This window comes from Aplysia californica, unplaced genomic scaffold (genome assembly GCF_000002075.1).
Source record: "Aplysia californica isolate F4 #8 unplaced genomic scaffold, AplCal3.0 scaffold00225, whole genome shotgun sequence".
In the NCBI taxonomy this organism is placed as follows: Eukaryota; Metazoa; Mollusca; class Gastropoda; order Aplysiida; family Aplysiidae; genus Aplysia; species Aplysia californica.
In genome coordinates, this window is record NW_004797495.1 from 102,173 (window position 1) to 104,672 (window position 2,500).

A 2,500-nucleotide genomic window follows, 5' to 3' on the forward strand; every position below is an offset into this window, starting at 1 on the left:
TTTAAGATAAACTCGAGTGCTGTTATTCAGATTTACTGTCCATACTGGCGTCTGTGGTGTAGCGGTTAGAATCTTCGCCGACACACACAGAGGATCCGAGTTATATTCCTGTGTGAGGAGAATTTTTATCGAGTAATTCCGTCTTTCAGCTTGGACGTTGTATCTTTCTCAGTCTGGGTGGCCCTGATAGGTAGGGCCGAAGCCTTCCTCCTAAATGAGGAGTTAAAGATATGAGAGTATAATATTGTTGGTGCAGTTATTGTTACAGCTGCTGTTACTGTTGTTGTTGTTGTTGTTGTTTTTGTTGTTGTTGCTGTTGGTGGTGGTGATGGTTGTGGTGATAATGGTTGTGGTGATAATAGTAGCGACCGTTGTTGTGTTGTGCTGCTGATGATGGTGGTGATGGTGGTGATTCCGGGAAGGGTGAAAAATATAAGATAAAACTATCCATTCCTTACACGAAGAAAATTCCTTATAAAAATTAAATCTGCTGGTTATCATGTCTAATATTCGTTATACATCAGGATGTATATTTAATACCCTCATTATCAAATTTTCGAATGCATGTAGGTGTACGTAGACACGTATAGGCCTACATACGTGTACAAACATACATACACACGCACACACACACACACACACACACACACACACACACACACACACGAACGTAAGGGCGACTCACAAACATACACAGACACAATAATACAAACATACAGAGAGGAAATGAAATATATAAGCTCACCTCAATCAACAATAGCTGCATGTTTGCTGTGGCTATCCTCCTGCCTAGAAAAAAAGAAATAAACAGTCTGATCAACAACCAATCAGTAGATCAAACACTGTTTTGTCTACCAGCATAGCCTATGTTTGACCAACAGACCAACACATTGCAGTACATCAAAAACAGGAAGAAATGTATTGTTGGAATCACTTGTTTACACGAGCAGCTCGTTTAACACTTTACATTGTGGCCTCAGAAACATTGGTTAGAATGGAAAAGGAAAAGAAGCTTGCAGTACTTACCTATACAGCTTCTTTGTCCCCAGCCAAAAGGAACAAAAGCAAACGTATTGGTAACCTCTCTGTCACGTGCAGTTCTCATCCAGCGTTCTGGTTTGATCTCCATAGGGTCCTTGTAGATATTCGGGTCTCTACCGATAGCGTACAGGGGCACTGCAGTGGTCGTCTGAAAGTTATGATAAAAATGTGAACATCGGGTGCAAAGAACGGGTGTGGTGTGCAGAGATTTTCTTTTTTGAATTACGTTTTCTTCATTGGAATACACAAGGATATTAAAAGAACTGATTTGTTCCTCACTCAAAGCCCCTTTTTATGTCTGTGAATAGAACTTTGAAATCCAGTGAAGAAACAAAAGTAATATCTACCACTTAAAAGATCGAAATAGGTCTAGATTCTAGATTTTTAAAACAAAAATCGGAAGGCAAAAAAGGGCAATTTTAAAGAGATTCGGATCGAAGGACGTCCGAATAATGAGAAAGAGCTTTAGCGAAAAGAGTTGCACTTGTGTCAGAGTAAAACGTTCTACTCGACACATTAAATGGATAACTCCAAAGTCTGGTCGTGCAGCATGTTTGACTGGGTCAGAGCCTGGGTCAACCGATCGTGATACCTTTAAGCCTTTCGATATCCTCCGCATAATTATTCAGTGCTGGGTAATGGTAAGGTGTCTTTCACAAGAAAAAATGGAGATTAAATCCTCATGTGGAAAGTCTATTTTTCCGAATATTTCTGTCTTACTGCTGGGATGCAATAACCCACAAGGCACGGATTGGCCTTTACAGGCAGGGCCAAAGCAAGCATCTAAATTGTGTCAATGGTGCCATTAAACATTCGCAATGAATCAATCACTGTATACAAACATGTTTACACTCACCCCCGGGGGAACCTGATAGCCACAGATGACGCCTCCATTCTCTAGCTCACGCCCTGTCATGAAGACCGGTGGATGTAACCTACATGAAGAAGACGAAGAGGAATATAGTCACAAGTGTAATTATCCCTATGGTCGTCGGTAAAGGGGTGCGGGAAGGTGTTGTGTGAATGGTTTCGTTGGGAGGAAGATGTTGGGGGAAGAGTCGCCCGAAGTACTGTCAAAGGTACGGTCACCCAAAGCACACAGATGCATGTTCGAGGGATTAAAGTACACATTGGCTTGGAGTTGTGAACAAGAAAAAAAAAATGTCAAAGAATCGAAATGGACAAACAAAATTTTAAAAAGTAATTTTAAAGGAATTTGACTCCAGGTGTCAAGAAATCCATGGAAAGATTTTGTTATTAATTAATGTTTCTAACTTAATCAATAATTGTAGAGTTCTTTTGTCCACAGCCTATTGCTTGAACAGTATGCGAGGAGAGTAATCTGTAAATTTCTTTACAGAAGACTGCTCACCTTAGGATCTCTTTCAAGAATCCGGTCGTGTATTTGAGACGGCCGAGAGTTGAGTGTGAAACTTCTTCAACTTCTCCTACAACAGTC

The 2,500-nt window shown here is 40.6% G+C and overlaps 1 protein-coding gene across 3 annotated transcripts in view; it reads right to left on the reverse strand.

Moving 5' to 3' along the window:
* Positions 1 to 2,500, reverse strand: part of LOC101853166 (1,25-dihydroxyvitamin D(3) 24-hydroxylase, mitochondrial) — an 11,092-nt gene that overhangs the window by 1,267 nt on the left and 7,325 nt on the right. For all 3 annotated transcript variants that reach the window (XM_035970138.1, XM_035970140.1, XM_035970139.1), the window contains exons 8-11: positions 2,414 to 2,500; positions 1,898 to 1,976; positions 1,027 to 1,189; positions 746 to 789 (exon numbers count right to left, since the gene is read on the reverse strand). The exon at positions 2,414 to 2,500 is cut by the window's right edge and continues 80 nt beyond it. In XM_035970138.1, the coding sequence (XP_035826031.1) occupies positions 746 to 789; positions 1,027 to 1,189; positions 1,898 to 1,976; positions 2,414 to 2,500 (373 nt within the window). The remainder of the gene's footprint in view (positions 1 to 745; positions 790 to 1,026; positions 1,190 to 1,897; positions 1,977 to 2,413) is intronic.